The sequence below is a fragment of the Megascapheus bottae genome, chromosome 22, assembly GCF_031878675.1.
Source record: "Megascapheus bottae isolate mThoBot1 chromosome 22, mThoBot2.hap1, whole genome shotgun sequence".
NCBI lineage: Eukaryota > Metazoa > Chordata > Mammalia > Rodentia > Geomyidae > Megascapheus > Megascapheus bottae.
In genome coordinates, this window is record NC_143530.1 from 14,309,002 (window position 1) to 14,325,955 (window position 16,954).

General features: G+C 49.1%; 1 protein-coding gene across 1 annotated transcript; it reads left to right on the forward strand.

The window, feature by feature from the left end:
- Nucleotides 1-2,160: 2,160 nt before the first annotated feature.
- Psors1c2 (psoriasis susceptibility 1 candidate 2) lies at nucleotides 2,161-3,600 on the forward strand. The gene is made up of 2 exons (XM_090355333.1): nucleotides 2,161-2,316; nucleotides 2,837-3,600. The coding sequence occupies exons 1-2, from the start codon at nucleotides 2,262-2,264 to the stop codon at nucleotides 3,190-3,192; spliced, it is 411 nt and encodes a 136-aa protein (XP_090211459.1). The 5' UTR covers nucleotides 2,161-2,261; the 3' UTR covers nucleotides 3,193-3,600.
- The last annotated feature ends 13,354 nt before the right edge of the window (nucleotides 3,601-16,954 follow it).

The following is a 16,954-nucleotide window of genomic DNA, read 5'->3' on the forward strand; positions in this document are numbered from 1 at the left end:
TGTCTCCAGAGGTATGCAGCCATCTTCCTGTGCCATGTGGCTCCCACAGCCACTCTGTTGCTACCTCTTTCCAAACCTCTTTCTTAGCTAGGCTACTTGGTATTTTCAGAAGCTTCTATCTTTATTTGATTGATTGATTGATTGATGCTGGTCCTGGGGTTTGAACTCAGCCTGGTGCTGTCTCTGAGCTCCTTTTGCTCAAAGCTAGCTCTCTACCACTTGAGTCACAGCTCCACTTCTGGCTTTTTTTTTTTTTTTGTAATTTATTGGAGATAAAGGTCTCACACACTTCCCTGCCTGGGTTGGCTTTGAACCACAATCCTCAGCTCTCATCTTCCTGGTTAGTTAGGATTATAGGTTAGCATAGGGTTCCAGTGCCTAGCTTCCCAGCTTTAAACCCTTCCTCTGGAAGATGATTAATGCCAGGAGCAGGAAGTTAAACGTTCCTTTATTCAAGAAGAATCTCAGCCAGACTGTCTTAACTGAGGCCACAGTGGCTATGGCTGGCCAAGCCACTGAGCCCAGGCATCTGCCTTCTAATGGGAGACAAAGACAATACCTCCAGACACATAAGCAGCCCCCAGCAAATGCTAGTGTAATAGAGTGCGGCTAGGGAAAGGATTTGGCAACAGTAGCTGAGAGGACAGGAGAACCCACTCAGAAGGGAACCTCGTGCTGAGCCAGGAGGGCTGAGTAGGTCAGAGGGGGCTAGGAATAAAGGCCAATGCTGGCACAGAGTTTGGGTTTTATTCCAAGTCAGTAGAATAAATGCTTAGAGAGTAGGGTGATCTGATTTGGATTTCTTTCTTTTTGCCAGTCCTGGGGCTTGGACTCAGGGCCTGAGCACTGTCTTTGGGCTTTCTTCAAGGTTAGCATACTACCACTTGAACCACAGCACTACTTCTGGCTTTTTCTGTGCATGTGGTATACAGGAATTGAACTCAGGGCTTCATGCCTGCTAGGCAAACACTCTACCATTAGGCTGCTCCCAGCGCTTTGCATTTATCTATCTATTTATTTAATTTCTTGCCAGTCTTGGGGCTTGAATTTTGGGCCTGGGTGCTGTCTTAGAGCTTCTTTTGCTCAAGGCCAACAACACTCTACCACTTGAGCTATGGTGCCCAGGCTGGCTTTGAACTGCCATTCTCAGATCTTAGCCTCCTGAGTAGCTACCAGTGCTTGGCTTTCATGTGCATTTTAAATGTGTGGTGAGGGAGGAAGAGCGGAAGGCTGGAGGAGGCTGGGGCGAGGTGGTGGTCTGGGCTGGGAATGGGGGCTTGCAGGTGGGGTGGTGAGGGAAGGGATCTTGGTCCCCACTGGAGCCATGGAGCCAGTGTCTCTGCAGAGATACTGGCTGGGCGGGAAGAACTAGGGAAAGACTACTAGGAAGAACTCAAGCCATCAGTGTGCTGAGACTTAAAGGGTGAACAAAGAAATGGAGCCCAAGATGCGAATGGGGTCAGGAGAGGGCGGGGGGACTGGGGTATGAGTGGGTGACTGGTGGGACGGCTCCTTCCCAGCCTCTGGGCTAGACCTGGTACAACCTGCTGTGGGTAGGAAGAGGAAACCCAGATATCCTCATCTCCTTCCTTCCCCACAGTCACCCAGGGTGGCTCCTGGGTAGAATTCCTTGGGTGTCACTGCTTGCGAGTCCCTTATGACCAAAGACTGCTTGTGCCAGCCAGCAGCATGCCCAATCCTAAGGGGGTAGAAGTGCCAGGCAAAGTAAGAAGTGGGCTCCTCCCCCTACCCCCCAGGCACCCCTACAATCAGAGAGAGGGGCTGGGGCTCAGAAGGCTTCAGAAGCACCCCCCACCAGCTTTGGCGTCCTGCCTTCTGCCTTGTAATTAATGGTGCTTCCCCACGCAAGGTTTGCCCCCATTTTTTTTTTTTTTGGCTTGAGTAGGTAAGAGGGATGAAAGGTGGGTGTCCCTGTGATCATGGAGATGAATTGGTTGCTGTAGGGTGTGGGTGGATAGGGTATAAAAACAAAGGTGGGGTGACTCAGGGTCTGGGTCACTGATAGGGGAGAGCTGGCAGTTGGGTACAGGGCTGGGGGATTCAAATGAGAGACGCCATTACATTAGCTGGGGCCTTCCAAACAGGTTGGACCAGTTAGGTTCTGATGGGATTCCTTGGTCACTGGTCTGGCCCCTCCTCCCAGACTGACTTCCACCTCTTCCTCCTCCCCTATAAATTCTCTTGGGGTTCCCAGGCACCTAGACTCAGTGCACCCCACCTTTGGGGGCTGGTGGATATCCATGATGCTGAACTGGAAGCTGCTAGGGATTTTGGTCCTTTGCCTGTGTGCCGGAGGTGAGCTGGGGAGAAGCCAGGGGTGTACGACCCATCTTTTAGGGTGACCACCAGGAAGGAAAGGGCAGGAACTGGGTGCTCAGGGGTGAAGGGGATTCTGGGCCTTCTGGGAAGAGCTTTGCTTGGTTCAGGTGCAGTGGCAATCTCAGTGTATGTGTGGGGCTGGTGTAGATTGGAGCTGTAGTTAATGATGGGGGAGTTGCTGTGGAGGGGGGTGTGCATTCCCAGGTAGAGACCACGCTGGGTGCAGATATGCCTTGTGGGGTGTGGTATTGGTGGGGTCTCCTGGCCACATTTAGATGGCGCTTATGTCGTGGGCTTCCAGGCTTCTTAAAATAGGTCAACTGGAATGGTTCAGGTCGGTCCAGGGTACTGACGTCACCTTAAGGTTCCTGGGGTGTATGTGGCAGATGTTTACAGATGTCACCATGAGGGTTGTTTATGGTGTCTGCTCAGGCTCTGCCTTTTGGGTGGGGGGAGATCTGGCTCTTACCGTCTTTTATGTTTTTTTCTTCTACAGGCATCTCAGGTAGTGGGGACCAACCCCCTGCCACACCCACAGAGTCTACAGAGGAGGAGAGCTCCCCAGTATTGCCCCAGGGTCCCCCCATCCCTGGTGACCCCTGGCCAGGGGCACCTCCTCTCTATGAAGATCCCCCACCTCCAGGCCCTAACCGTCCCTGGATAGATGTACCTCCAGCTGGTATCTGGCCCCCCAAGCCCCCCAGCACGGAACCTCCTCAACCTCCTAGGCCTGATGACCCGTGGCCAGCAGGACCTCAGCCTCCAGAAAACCCCTGGCCTCCCGCCCCAGAGGTGGACCACGGCTCTGAGGAGGAGCCTGACCTCGACCCACCCCAGGAAGAATACAGATAATGAGGGGTGCCCCGCCCCCCAGGTGACTAGGGCCTCCAGGCAGAGTACCCCCAAGTTCATCGCTACCTTCTGCCTCCCCTTCAAATTGTTCCAGTTTCCACTAATTCCCTTCCTCGAGTCCCTCAACTGTATTGCAAACTCAGATGGTGTCCTTAATATTGTTGCTTCCTCTTTTGACTCATTTTCGTCTTCCAACCTTCCCTCCTCTTTTTTTCTGACTACAAATGCACACACTCCTACCTCGCCTATGCTTCTTCCCCACCTCCTCTTCCTCTTCCTCTTCCCTGTCTTTCCCCAAGTTGGAACTCCAGGGAGGCCTGGCAACATTGGGCTCACTGATGCCACCTGGTGGTCATTGGCTGAAACTTCTCTATTGCCAATGATGGTGCTTCCATCAATCAGAAAAATAAAAACCATGTTTTCTTAATTTTGAATCTAGGCTGCTTCTTTGTCAGTGCTGATGTTTTTAAATAGCCAGATGCCCTCCTTACAGCTCTAAACTGGAAGTAATTTGAGTTCCTGTCTTGCCTATATGGCATGCTAATGGATTGTGGGGCTCAGCCAGAGGAGGGGTGGAAATGAAACAGAGATCACAAGGATTCACATGGGTGTGTGTGTGTGTGTGTGTGTGTGTGTGTGTGTGTGTGTGTGTGAGAAGGAACATGGAAGATCCATGTTCCTCCACTTCTGAGACCTCTACAGAAGAATGAGAAAATACATTAGATCTTTCTTTAATGGCTTTTGATCTTATACTCTTGGTCTCTGTTATGTTTCCCAAAGGTGTGTGGGTAGGTTAAGGGAACTCTTTTCCAGATGGATCTGTACACCCACCTGAATTGGTTGCCCACTCAGCCTGACCAGGGTGATCTTTGTGGAGCTTCCAAAGGCTGATTCTAATATAAATCTGCCATTTTCTGAGCTTCAGGTATGGCCCAGGTGGTAGAGAAGTCCAGGAGTCCAATCCTTTTTTTTTTTTTTTTTTTGCCAGTCGTGGGGCTTGAACTTAGGGCTTGGGCACTGTCCTTGGACACTTTCTGCTCAAGGCTAGTGCTCTGCCACTTGAGGCACAGCACCACTTCTGCTTTTTCTGTGTATATGATATCAAGGAATTGAGCCCAGGGCTTTGTGCATGCTAGGCGAGCATTCTACCACAAGGTTACACTCCTGGCTCTTAGTCCAATTCTTACTAAGGAAAAAAAAACGTTGGGGCCGGGAGTTTGGTTAAAGTGCTTGCCTAGCATGCATGAAGACCCGGGTTCGATTCCTTGGTACCACATACATAGAAAAAAGCCGGAAGTGGTGCTGAGGCTCAAGTGGTAGAGCTCTAGCCTTGAGAAAGTCCAAGGACAGTGCTCAGGCCCTGAGTTCAAGCCCAGGACTGGCAAAAAAAAGAAAAAAATGTGTTTCATTCTGGGGAAAGTAGCTCATATTAGTCATCCTAGCTACTCAGGAGGCTGAGATCTGAGGATCACGGTTCACAGCCAACCTAGGCAGGAATGACTATGAGACTCTTACCCCCAATAAACTACTCAAAAAGCCAGAGGTGGCACAATAGCTGAAGTGTTAGAGCACTAGACTTGAATAAAAAGAGACTCAGGGACAGTGCCTAGGCCCTGGCAAAGGACTGGCAAAAATAAAAACATTCCAACAATATTTGTAGCTTAGATTAATTTTATCTTTTTTTTTTTTTGCCAGTCCTGGGCTTGAGCTCAGGGCCTGAACACTGGCCTTGGACTTTCTCAAGGCTAGAGCTCTACCACTTGAGCCTCAGCACCACTTCCGGCTTTTTTCTATGTATGTAGTACCGAGGAATCGAACCCAGGTCTTCATGCATGCTAGGCAAGCACTTTAACCACTAGGCCAAACTCCCGGCCCGATTAATTTTATCTTATAGCAATTGTATTATGAGGCTGGAGATATGGCTTAAATGGTATGCACCTGGCTAGAAAGCTCTGGGCAGTGTTCAACCCCTAATACTACCCCCCCAATTGCTATATTAATCCAGGATAGAATAACTATTTACACTTGGGGTCTCCAGATTATTATTAGGGGTAAGAGTTAATAGGTCCTAAAACAGATAAGATCCACATATTCATTCATTCATTCATTCATTCATTCACTTATTAATAGCTTTACGTCCACCAATGCCAGAAGTCATAGTGAATATATAAAGAATAAAAAAATTCCATTTCCTCTGGCAGAAAGTTGATAAATGAAATCAGGAGAGTTAAGATTTACACGCAAGGTTAAATATCTTCATGGACAGTAAGGCTGAACGACTAAAGAATTATATGAAGAAGCACCAAAGTCATGGCCTTGAAGTCAATGCCATGAGGTTCAGGGGAGAGTCACTATGACTGGATCACAGAGGAGGGCTTGGGGAGGAGGGTGCCAAAGGACCTGGAGAAAGGACGGGCTGTGATAGGCTATGCCACTCACACACAACGCAAGAGCTCAGCTCCTGGTGCCCAGTCACTCAGCCCCCTGCCGGTTACCAAAGCAGACACGCCCAAGAGCACATGTGCGCAGGGCCCCTCAGGGCCTCTGCCTTTGTAGGCACTCTTCCTGGCCTGGCCTGACTCCCTCGGCCAGCTGCTTCTCTGGGAGGCTTCTTCATATACACTCACTGTCTGTGCCTACCCCGAGCCCTGCACCACTTCAGAGCCATGGTGAATTCCTGGCAGTCTTCTCACAGGCCACCCTGGGGACTGGGTTGTGAATATTTTCTCCCTAACCTTTACACATTTTTTTTTTTTGGTCAGTCATGGGACTTGAACTCAGGGCCTGGGCACTGTCCCTGAGCTCTTTTGCTCAAGGTTACCTGCCCTATCACTTTAGCCATGATGCCACTTCCGGTTTTCTGGTGTTTAAATGGAGGCAACAGTCTCACGACTTTGGTGCCCAGGCTGGCTTTGAACATGATTCTCAGATCTCCGCCTCCTGAGTAGCTAGGATTACAGGTGTGAGCCAATAGCAACCGGCAACCGTTACACCTTTTTATGCTTACTGACAGCCAAGTGTGTAGTACACTCCCTGAGGGATCCCCCATTCTTGCTCCTACTCTGCTGCTGAGTTTGGAATTCCCTGAAGTTTTTCTCTCCCACATCCTCACACCTTCCCCCACCCCATCCCACCTTTAGGCCTTGTCCAATGACCGGCAGATGTGCGAGCATTCATACTTGAAGCCTCTGCCTGGAAGCTGGCCTCCACGAGACTGCTTGGTCCACCCACTGCTCAGTCCCTTTCTTCTAGGTCTCACTTTCCCTTCTGCTCAAGGATAGTGCCACGGCTCCACTTTCTTGTGCTTGAGCCACAATACCACTTGTGGTTTTTTCTGTATATGTGGTATAAATATATGTTTCCTTTCTTTATTGTGTACAGATGTGAGTCACAATGCCAAGCTTTATGTTGGCCTCCATGCTTTTCTGTCCTTATAAAGTATCTGTGTCCTGGGGCCAGGTGTTTGGCCTAGGGGTAGAGTGCTTGCCTAGCATGCACGAAGACCCGGGTTCGATTCCTCAGTTCCACATACATAGAAAAAAGCCAGAAATGGTGCAGAGGCTCAAGTGGTAGAGCTCTAGCCTTCAGAAAGTCCAAGGACAGTGCTCAGGCCCTGAGCTCAAGCCCAGGACTGGCAAAAATAAAATAAAATAAAGTATCTGTGTCCTGAAAGCAAGTCTGGGGCATCGTCCATCTTTGTATCTCTTCTCTCCTAGTACTCTCCTAGATGTTCATTCAATACAACAGGTTCTTAGTTCCACTTTTCAGAATAGGAAACTACCTCAAAACCAGTCATGGTAGTACATGCAGTAATCCAGCCATCGTGGAGGCTGAGACAGGAGGGTTGTCCATTGGAGGCCAGCATGGACAATATAGTGAAACTGTTTCCAGAGAAGAAAGAGGGGAAGGAAAGGAGAGAAGGAAGCAAAGAAAGAGAAAAAGGGAGGGAAGCAAAGAAGGAAGGGAAGAAAGAATGAAACGAAAGGGAAGGAAGAAGGGAAGAAGGAAATAACACACACACACACACACACACACACACACACACACACACACACACAGAGTAAACTACTCTGAGCTCCTAGAGAGGTAATAACTCACCTGCCCAAGACATGTCCAAGCTAGGTACGGGAATGTCTGGATCCAAACCAGTTCAATTGAACAGGTGGATGAGTGGGAGAGAGAGAGAGAGAGAGAGGGAGGAAGCATGAGGTCATTGGAGATTTTCATATCTATTAATAGGCCATGGGTTTGGGCACTAAAACATGCCATGTTTTATTAGCTAGGGAGGAGCTGGAATGAGACTGGATGGCGTGACGTACTAACACAGGGAGCGCATTGTGCCAGTGTGTCTATTCAGTTTAGACAATGGTCACTCCTCTCTATCTGCCTTGGTTAACCTGGCCTTGGAGTGAAAGAGGCCCTGCACGCCATCTTATGTCAACATGGAGTCCGTCATGGAATGAAAGAGTAGAATAGGATCCCAGATGCAAAGGACAATAGCCCAGTGCTTCAGATGTGGCAGATGGTCAATAAAAGGTTGGCCAAGGAAAGAAAAGATCCTAGAACTGGTTTCGTGGTACCATCTAATTACAGAAGCATGGGCTCAGCCCTCAGCCTTTGGGCAGGCACATGCTGGCTGTGGATAGGGCAGAGAAGATGCTTGTCGGCTCTGCTTTGAAGATCTCTAGGCAGAGAAACTCCAAACCACTCATTCGTTCCTGTGTGCCCACACATCTAGCATTTATTGAGCTTCTGTTGTGTGGGGTGCTGGGTTGACAGAGGCAATTCCAGACAATAGTTTCAGTCCTCCCTACCCTCAAGGAGCTCTGGGTCTAGGGAAGAGACAAACACACCAGTCATGGCAATGAGATGTAATACAAGGTCAATTAGAGACAGCACACCTGAGGTAGGAGCCTAGGAAGGAAGTCTCAACCCTGTTGCCAATCTCATGTTCAAATTCATTTGGTCAAAGAAGACTTGCAGGGGCCAGCAGTTTGGCCTAGTGGTAGAGTGCTTGCCTAGCATGCACAAAGATCCGGGTTCGATTCCTCGGTACCACATATACAGAAAATAGCCAGAAGTGGTGCTGTGGCTCAAGTGGTAGAGCTCTAACCTTGAGAAAAGCCCAGGCCCTGAGTTCAAGCCCCAGGACTGGCAAAAAAAAAAAAAAAAAGACTAGCCTTGATATAAGCTTAGGCTCTTTTACTGTTTATGTATATTTTCTTTCTAATCTCTTTTTGTGATTGTAGGGATAGAACCCAGGACCTCGTGCTTGCTAGGTGAGTGCTTTGCTGTTGGACTAGATCTCAGTTTCCATTACTATTATTATTGTTGTTCTTGTTATGTCATTATTATTCTTTATGATAGGGTGCTTTCGTTGTATTGCCCAGGTTTGTCTTGAAATTCCAGGCCCAAAGGATTTTCGAACTTCAATCTCCTGAGTGAGTTGCTAGGACTACTGGTGTGAATTACAGCACCAGTTCCTAATTTTTCATTCAATGCCTACTAGTTGCCTGGAACTATGGTTGGTATCCTACATATTATGGTTGGTATCCTGCAACTTGAGTCATGCCTCAAGTTCTGGCTTTTTGCTGACTGAGAATCTCTCAGACTTGTCTGGTTGGTCTGGCTTTGAATCTTTTTTTTTTTTTTTTTTTTTGGCCAGTCCTGGGGCTTGAACGCAGGGCCTGGGCACTGTCCTTGGGCTTTCTCGAGGCTAGAGCTCTACCACTTGAGCCACAGCACCACTTCCAGCTTTTCTGTGTATGTGGTACAGAGACGGAGGAATTGAACCTAGGGCTTCATGCATGCTAGGCAAGCACTCTACCCCTAGACCACACTCCCATCCCTGGCTTTGAATGTTGATCCTCAGACTGCAGCCTCCTTCATACCTAGGATTATAGGTGGTGGCTCCTGGCTTTCTTTTTCTTTTTCTTTTTTGCCAGTCCTGTGGCTTGAACTCAGGGCCTGAGCACTGTCCTTGGGCTTTCTCAAGGCTAGAGCTCTACCAATTCCAGCTTTTTTCCATGTATGTGGTACCAAGGAATTGAACCCGGTCTTCATGCATGCTAGGCAAGCACTCTACCACTAGGCCAAACTCGCAGCCACCTGGATTTCTTTAATATCCCTAGCATCTCCTAGGCCATGCTGTGCCTAGTTTCATGTGTGTGTGTGTGTGGAGCGGGGCGGGGGGGCGGTCATTCTGCTACTAGAAGGCAGCCTAGAGGCACCTGTGGGAGTATTTCTGTTTCACCAACAGCATGTATTCACTGGGCCACTGGCAACATACTCAGAATCCTCTGGATGATCAAGCGGACTGTGAAGTAAAGCCAAGCATGTGAGGTTGAGGCACAGTATGCATTGTGCCTTAAGGAAAATTCTGATACTGCTTGGCCAGTAGTCCAACAACCAGTATTTTTAATCTATTATTATTATATTATTATTATTGGTTGGCTTTTTTCATTATTGGGATTTGAACTCAGAACTTTGAACTTGCTAGGCAAGAGCTCTACTGCTTGAGCCATGCTGCTATCATTCTTTCAGGGGGGAGGGAGAGTAAATGCTGGATAGATGCACATGTGAAATAGGATAGCATGTAGTGATCGGTACTATGAAGCTCAGTAACCCATAGGAGGGAGAAAGAGAGCAAGGATACATGAGGAGGGGCTGGGACGTGTGTGTGTGTGTGTGTGTGTGTGTGTGTGTGTGTGTGTGTGTGTGTGTGTGTGTGTGTGTGCTGGGTCCTGGGGCTTGAACTCTGGGCCTGGACATTGTCCCTGAGCTGTTCAGCTCAAGGCTACCGGGAGCTGGGACACATTTTCAAGTAGAAATTCATTAGGTGTCAGTGGCTCATGCCTGTAATCTTAGCTGTTCAGGAAACTGGGATCTGAGAACCATGGTTCTAAGCCAGCCCAGGCTGGCAAATCCATGAGACTCTTATCTCCAATGAACTACCCACAAAAGCTGGAAATGGAACTGAGGCTCTGATAGCATTAGCACATCTGATAACACTAACTTTGAGCAAAAGTTGGGGTGAGAGTCATGGAAGACCTATCAGAAAGGACAAGTGGCAAAAAGTAAGAGAGCAAGACAAGCCATGCTTAGTGTGGAATGTAGAATATTGCTAAGGATTCCGAAGTCTCCAGCTACTGGTAGCAGCCATTGTACCAAACTTTTTCTTTTTTCTTTTTAATGTTGATGTTAATTTTAATGTTCAAGACTGATGTTCCATTTCCAACTATTTGGTGATCCATTGGAAATAAGAGTCTCACCAGTTTTCCTGCCTGGGTTGCCTTTGAACCTTGATCCTCAGATCTCAGCCTTTTGAGTAGCTAGGATTATTTGTGTGAGCCACTGATGCCTGACTTTGTGCTAACCTTTCGAGTTTGGGTTTGCCAACTCCACAGGATAAATATAACTCTATTTTCTGGAGTCATTAAGAAGATAGCCTCCACACGTGTGGATGGCTGCAATGGGCTGAAGGCTGTTACTCATTGTTCTGGAATTAGAGGCATTCTGTGCTGGATATGGTGCAGGCTTGGGGCCACGCTGCTCCATCAGGCGTCTATGCTTACTGGCCATCTTGTATTTGGCAATGTATCAGGAGCCAGGAAGACAGTTGGAGAACTGGAGAAGCTATCTGCCTATGAAGACCTTCAGGCCAGAGTCCAGGAGAGAAGGTGGGTTCCCAGGGATTCCCATCCACAGGAACTGGGGCCCTGACCCTCCCTCTGGCCTCTCCTCCATGTTTCTTCTTGCTGGGGAGAGAACCCGTTTCTAATTCTGGATGAACAATAAAAAGTATTAATGGCCACAGTGGGGAGAATGACTATTTAATAGGCATGCGTAATGAGCAGATGGTCTGGGCTGGTTTCTCCAGGGCTTGCTCCACAGCACTGAGAAGGGCAAAATATTTGGTTACTCGGAGAGCTAATCTCAGCCTTTATCTGCACCTGTTCTCAGGGCAGGAGGGGTGGTGGCCAAATTAGATGTCACTTAGGCAGGGCCATGGAGTCTTTGGGCTCAGGGAAATGACTGTCCCTCAGATACTTCCTGCTTGCCTTTGGGGAAAAAGGACAGGAATAAGGGGGTGCAGGTAGCCTGATGTGCAGAGCCCCCACATTTCAATGTTTCCCCTTTCAGGATTCAAGCTGGAAGATGCATCTGGCTCTGTCTGACCCCAGTCTTCATTTTCATGGGCTGGCTGTGGAGCCTAGGTCCCCTGGAAGGGGAGGGGACTGCTACAAGGACAGGATATAGGCGGTATAATAAGTAGAGGCTGACCAAGCTAAGCTCAGGAGGGTGGTTCTGTAGAGAGTGATGAAATGGAGCTGAGCTGGGAAGCAGGAAGCAAGAGGTAGAGCTGAGACAGTCCCATACTGTGAGTAGTCTGAGAGAGAAGGGCAGGGTAGATTGACTATACACCAGAGCAGTGACTTTTTGCTTTGTTTTGTTTTTGTGCCAATCCTTGGGCTTGAACTCAGGGCATAGACATTGCCCTGGAGCTTTTTTGCTCAAGACTTGTGCTCTACTACTTGACCCACAGTGCCACTTCTAGCCTTTTGTTTATGTGATACTGAGAAATCAAACCCTGGGCTTTGTGCATGCTAGGCAAGCACTCTACCACTAGACCACATTCCCAGCCCCTGGATATATATATATATATGGAAGTAAGGGGTCTCACAGACTTTTCTGCTCAGGCTAGATTCGAACCATGATCCTCAGATCTCGTCTTGCTGAGTAGCTAGGACTACAGGCATGAGCCACCAGCGCCAGGCTTGATTCTCAGTGATTCTCAGCCAGGGGTAACATGTTATGCTGAGAGGGTGTACCTGCCAGAACCCCTAAGGCATAGAAAATGACTTCCTCCATCCCCCAATAATGGGGAAACCCCATCCTCTGTCATGGCAGACACTTTGTTAATGGAAGTTCGGAAAGGTGAAAAGAAAGAATGATAATCCAGTAGAGAGAAGAGTTGGAGAGTTAGTCACCCATGAGGAATGGGGGTGGGACAGCCAGTGAGTGGCTCTGTGTCAGAGCCAAGTGCACGTGTCTGCTCCCTGCTCCCCAACACTGAGCACACCAGAAAGCCAGGCCTGGCTGTGACCTTGGCGCCACGACCATGCCATGCAAACTCCACAATCTGTGGGGACTTTGCCTATGGTAGGTATGGTTGGAAGGGGAGAAGGTTGTGGGTGCCAGAAAAGAGATGGTCTTCTGAAAGAGGTAGAAAGTGGAGGCATGCACAGATTTCTCCGTGAGTGATACTGTCATGGAGTCCAAGGCCAGGGGAAATGAATTCTGCCACATTTTGACTTTTTTTTTTTTTGCCAGTCCTGGGCTTGAGCACTACTTCCGGCTTTTTTTTTTCTATGTATGTGGTACCAAGGAATCGAACCCGGGTCTTCATGCATGCAAGGCAAGCACTTTAACCACTAGGCCAAACTCCCGGCCCCGATTCTGCCACATTTTAAAGCTTAAATTAAACTGGGCACTGGTGGCTCACATCTGTAATCCTAGCCGCTCAGGAGGATGAGAACTGAGGATGGAGGTTCAAAGCCAGCCTGGACAGGAAAGTCCATGAGATTCATCTCGAATGAACCACCAGAAAACCAGAAGTGGCTCTGTGGCTCCAAGTGGCAGAGCCTTGAGGAAAAACAGCTCAAGGACAGCGCCTGGGCCCAGAGTTCCAGCCCCACCGATAAAACAAAACAAAACAACAAAAAAAACCCAGAACAAGGATGAAAAGCTTAGATTAGATTATGTCCTGCAGTGTCGATCTGGGAAGAGAATAAAGGAGTCTGGACTGGGCACGGGGAAGAAACAGCAGGAGCAGATAAGGCACTCCCAGGATTAAGGCTGGGAAGTTAGCGGTGAGGACTGAGGGGGACATTTCGCTTCAGATAGGTAGGAACTCCACATGCAGACAAGCTCCTCTCCTGCCTTCTTGGTCCTGAGAGGGACCAGGTGAAGACAGTATGGATGACTCAGAGCCAGCTGTCCTCTCTACAGGAAAAAACAACTCAGAGGATTCTGGTTAGTGGGAGTAGGACAGGAATGTCAGTCTCCTCCAGGGAGAGGAGGCTGCTGTGACCAGAGATGAATCCACGGGGGCAGACAGATGGCGAAGGAGCTGGGACGATAGCACAAAGTCATCTACCGGAACCCAGGAGAAAGAGGAGAGGATGCTGGAAGGAATCCAGAGAGTCTAGACCTTAGAATAGCTCTGGGTGGCCTCTGTCCGACATTCTTGCTTGAACTCTTTGTTCACTCCATTTTCTTCTCCTCACCTAAGCTCCAGAGATATCAAGGCCCACTCCAGGAAAAGTTTGTTCTAGAACTTCTGTGCTGAGGGGCAGAGAAAATTGAGACAATAGACTGCTGTGTGCTTATTTTGTGTGTGTGCTGGGACTTGAACTCCAGGCCTGGGTGCTGTTCCTTGGGCTTTCCTCAAGGCTAATGCTCTTCCAGTTGAATCACAGCACCACTTCTGGCTTTTCTATGTTTGTGATACCGAGGAATCGAACCTGGCTCTTTGTGCATGCTAGGCAAGCACTCTACGACTAGGCCAAACGCCTGGTCCCCCGGAATACTTTTGACCCTTGATTCTCAGATTTCAGCCTCTTGATTAGCTAGGATTGCAGGGATGAGCCACCAGCACTTGGCTTGAATTGTTTCTGTTGGGACTTCGGTTGGCTGCAGTGACTGAAACAGCAGAGCAGGTATGGGCCAGAAAAAGTATGGGGCACCACACAGCAAAGCACACAGGATTTCAGTAAGAATGAGGAGATCAGATGGATGTTCTCAGTGCTGGGATGTGGGCAGGGCAGTGGAGGACTGGCACAGTCCACGCTGGCAGGATGGGAAAGGGGGTGAATATTGCAGACAGGACAAGAGCAGCCCAGTGGAGGAATGTGAATGTGTAGGTGGCTGGAGAGTTGGCGAGAGGCCGAGAGAGACTGTGCCTCCTCCAGCCTGGCAGACCTGGCCAGGGTCTGACAGCAGCCAGGAGGAATGCAAAGCAGAAAACAAGACAAATGTTGCCACCTCTGGCTGAGGAAGCCAGGATCCAAGAAGAATCACTCACAGTTCCCAAGTTCTCCCAACTCCTCCCCACAACCGAGGGACTTCCCAGCACACCCCAGATCACAAGGCTCCTTTCCCCATTTCTTCTCTTGGCCACTCCTCTCCTACCCTAGCACCCTCTCTTTCTCCCCATCCTAGATGGGGCCGGAGAGTCTAGGGGAGGGGCATGGGGAGGCACTGACATAACTTTACAATGCATCCTTGTCTCTGATTTACGTTATTTATTTTTTTGTGCTGGTCCTGAGGGCTTGAGCTCAGGGCTTAGGGGCTGTCCCAGGCTGTTTTCAAGGCTACTACTCTACCACTTGAGCCACAGCTCCACTTCTGGTTATTTGGGGGTTCATTGGAGATTAGAGCCTCACTGATTTTCCTGGCCAGGCTGGCTTTGAACCAGGATCCTCAGATCTCAGCCTCCTGAGTAGCTAACATGATAGGTATAGCCACCAATCACACCTAGAATTCTGTCTCAGATTTATACCTTCGGCTCCATATGAGAGGTAGAGCAGATTCTTCCAGGGGGGTCTGTGGTAAATCATCTTATGTGTTTGTCCCAAAGGCAGGATTTAGACAGGCGCTGTGGGGCTCTGCTTGTCAAATGGGGTGGGGGTAGGGCTGCACATACTCTCATCCATTTACTCTTTCTGGTAAATTTCTGCTTAGTATTTACAATAACTTTCCAAGGTAAGTCTTGCTCACAATACTCCCACTTTTCAGATGAGGAAAATGGAGTTTAGAAAGGTTGGATGAGTTGCTTGAAACCAGAGGATTCGTGGGGATTTAGCCCATGACACCTGAATCTCAAGGCAAGGTTTTTGTTTATCTCCCCCTCCATCTCCCCCCTTATCCGCCCACCCTCTTCAAGAGCTGCTGACAACATCACCTGGCCTCTGCACCATCCCTTGGCCTGTCTCCTTGTCTTCTGGCTCCCCTTCTAGGTACCAGCAGGAAGTTAAAGTCTAGATGAGGTGGTAGCCCGGAAGTTTTATTTGACTAGTTACATTTAAATTAATTAAAGCTACACACACACACACACACACACACACACACACACACACACACACACACATTCTGTTGTGGATTATATTAGCTTTTTTTATTTCTTCAATCATGGGGCTTGAACTCAGGGCCTGGTTGCTATTCCTGAGCTTTTCTTCTCAAAGCTTGCATTCTACCACTTTGAGCTACAGCACTGCTCTTAGTTTTCTGTGGTCAATGGAGATAAGCATTTCATAGGCTTTCTTGTCTGGGCTGGCTTTGAACGGAGATTCTCAGATCTCAGCCTCTTGAGTAGTTAGGAGTACAGGTATGAGCCGCTAGCCCCTAGCTTTATTGGCGGTTTGTTTGGTTTTTTTCCAGTCCTGGGCTTGAGCTCAGGGCCTGACCACTGTCTTTGGTCTTTCTCAAGGCTAGCACTCTACCACTTGACGGCCCCACTTCCAGTTTTTTCCATGTATGTTGTATGGAGGAATCGAACCCCGGTCTTCATGCTTCATGCTTCATGCAAGCATTCTACCACTAGGGCAAACTCCCACCCATCCCTTTTTTTTTTTAATTAATTAATTTTTGTCAGTCTGGGGTTTGAACTTTTTTTTTCTTTTGTGTTTATTGTACCAAGGAATCAAACCCAGAATTTTGCGTATGCACTTTACCACTAGGCCACACTCCTGGCCCCATTACTGGCTTCTTTTAAAGGCTTGTAGACTTGTGTGGATGGTGGCTACAGTATCGGACTGAGTTCAGGGCAGGTGGGAAGGTAGAGAGAAAGGGAGAGATGACTCCAAGGGCTCCAGGGACAGAAATGCCTTGGTGAGGAATGGGAAGTTCTGCAAAAGAGTTTGGGTGAGGAGAGGAAGGCCCCCACTGGGCAGGCAGCTGTCTGAGGAAAGATTCCTGGGGCCTCTCCCTCCGATACTGATACTCTGCCCAATACCAGTGAGCAATCAGCTGGGGTGGAGCCAGCCAGAGAAGGAGGAGGGACTCCTCATAGAGGAAGCACCACCACCCTCTTGGCAGATCCCAGAGTTCTGGCTATCTATCCTGATGCTTCAGCGACCCAGTGGTCTTTCCAGCCCTCTTTTATTCTAGCAAGCATGAGCCATTGCTGCTTCCTGTTGGCCCATCCAGGCCAGAGAGCCAGCTAATGGCTGCAGGGCCCCCACCTTTCCAATTAACCTCATTAGCCTCTTGCTCACCCTCCTGAGTCTGGGTCACAGCCACGAAGGAGGGGTTGTGAGTGGCCTGTGAGTAACTTAGACCCAGCGATGACAGGGGTCCCCCAGTCCAGGCCTCTCCTCAGGCTAAACGTTGATAGCCAGTGCCCCTCATGCTGTCTGTCTGGGGAGCACTCCACAAGGGAACCCTGCGAGAGCTAAATTGCAGAATACGGATGCCTAATTTCTGAGAGGGCAAAGATTTGTGCATGGTCGGGCCTGGCACTAGGAGTGAAATAAGCTGTTGCTTGGGCAGTGACAAAGGAGACGGAAGCAGGGGCAGATGTTTATAGTTGAAGGGGGAAAGTGGAGGGTAAGGGTTTGGGATGTTAAGGAAATGGACAGATCCGGACCTCAGTGGGAACCCCGATGGGGCGAGGGGGGTGTGGAGGGGACAGGAGCAGGCGCAGGGCCCTGAGTGTGGGAAGGAAAGGTCTTCTCATTGAGGGAGGGTAAGAGGATGGGAC

Excerpts from the sequence above, each read along its gene's own strand:
- Psors1c2 (XM_090355333.1), top strand. The coding sequence starts at position 2,262 with ATGATGCTGAACTGGAAGCTGCTAGGGATTTTGGTCCTTTGCCTGTGT. Across the intron at positions 2,317-2,836 it reads CCTTTGCCTGTGTGCCGGAG|GCATCTCAGGTAGTGGGGAC; the intron begins GTGAGCTGGGGA and ends TTTCTTCTACAG.